At 38.6% G+C, this 1,721-nt stretch overlaps 1 protein-coding gene across 1 annotated transcript in view; it reads right to left on the bottom strand.

Moving 5' to 3' along the window:
• Positions 1-1,721, bottom strand: part of LOC103801405 (chromodomain-helicase-DNA-binding protein 9-like) — a gene marked incomplete at its 5' end in the record, with an annotated part of 52,816 nt that overhangs the window by 17,742 nt on the left and 33,353 nt on the right. Inside the window, 2 exon segments of the mRNA XM_009073819.1 lie at positions 269-468; positions 1,256-1,452. Coding sequence (XP_009072067.1) covers positions 269-468; positions 1,256-1,452 — 397 coding nt within the window.

Genomic DNA, 1,721 nt, shown 5'->3' with positions numbered 1-1,721 from the left:
TGTTGCCACCTGCTGTGAAACAGAATAGGTTCTCCTGAACTGAAATAAAAGCTTACACAGAGTAAACCAATCCATTTGGGTAAGCCATCAAACCCAAAGCAAAGCAGAAATGACACTTCCTTGCCCAACAGTTGAATTGTGTGTCTGAAATAAATTCCATTATTTCAAGGACCACCCACTGTGAGAGGATTTTTAGCTGCTTTTATCCCAGTGCGACAGGAATACATATATGAATGTACTTAACTGCAGAAACACATTAAGTCCTTACCAAGGTGATTCTGTAACTCTCGTGTTTGCCCATCCTCTGTCGGGGTAATGAGATCCCATATGAAACTTTTTATTTTCTCATCCCCTCTGTAGTGAACTAGACAATATGCTAACAGGGCTCGGCAAATTATCTCCACATCATGTTCATTCAGTTGCCTCTTGAAGCGACCGTGGGACAGAATTTCTCTCCATCGACCCCACCTAGGCCAAAGTGAAACACAAATCAGCACTTGGCAGTGAGACACTTGGCAGCCTGAAGACCTCAGGTACAAAAGGGAATTTCTCTGTAAAATACTTAGCTTTCAACTTTTTTCCTTCATCTTAAGTTATTGAGTGGAAACAAGAAAGCAACATTTGCAACAAAACTCCTTCTGTTTAAAACTGAGTTTTAAACAAACAGTGCCTGTTTACAAAGAACATGAATGATTGCTTTAGACTTCTAAAAGACACAAAACTGAGGGGAACTCATCATGACAAGAATGCAGTTATTTTTCTCATCCGACAGCTGAGAGAAGAGCTAAGATTTGATTTCCAAATCAACATATCTGATTTCAGTATGCTTAAAATAACCAGGCTAGATTTTCAGTTCCTATTTGCACCTCATAGAACTGCAAAGTGTTCTGCAATTATGAAAATCAAGTTACCTACCAGGCCTTTATTTCAGATAATTTTTTTTTATTTAAGGAGTTTTAAGCCTGCCTGCAGCACTTACTGTAACGACTTTCAGAGAGACTCCTGTAGTGCCTATGTTAAATATTATAATCTCCTTTGAAGATTTTCACCTTTCTCATTAATGTTTCTTTAACTGCAAATTGTCAGGATGATTTATACAGGGTACATGATAAAGTCCTATTCTAAACAAATCTCTGCATATACACCAGGTTATTGCCAATATATAGGCAAAGGTTATTCCATAAACACAATTTAGCACATGGAAAAAGAGTGGTTTTTAGAAACTTCCAGTAATGAAGAAAAATATATACAGTACCCATAGACCAGCAAGTTTTTTTCCACCCGGAAGCACTCGGTTCTCCCATATCCATTGGAACGGTCACAGGGCCTGCGCAGTTTGGGTTTCTCATCACCCTCACTCTCCACTTCAGACAGCTCAGCCAGTTCATCTTTTGTAGCACTGAAGGGCCGTGTCTGCTTCCTGATTCTGGGAGTATCAATAACCAGGCTGTTCTGCAAAATTTAAACAAACCTTATGAGAGAAACAGTGGGTTTTTCTTAAGTAGCTTCGGTTCATAAACAATTCCTATCTCATGTCATTAACAGGTGTTTTATAAATACATCCCAGTGAACATCCCTACAGCAGGGAAAACATTTTGTGGCATTTAAGGCAACTTAAAATGAGTTTTGTAGGATAATGCCAATATATTAGCTATAAACAACAGTGAGTATTTCATCTGAGCCGAATCACAGAATTTGAGGGTTGGAATGGACCTTACAGA

Source organism: Acanthisitta chloris, unplaced genomic scaffold, assembly GCF_000695815.1.
Source record: "Acanthisitta chloris isolate BGI_N310 unplaced genomic scaffold, ASM69581v1 scaffold4664, whole genome shotgun sequence".
Classification (NCBI taxonomy): Eukaryota; Metazoa; Chordata; class Aves; order Passeriformes; family Acanthisittidae; genus Acanthisitta; species Acanthisitta chloris.
This window is presented reverse-complemented; position numbering and strand designations above follow the sequence as displayed.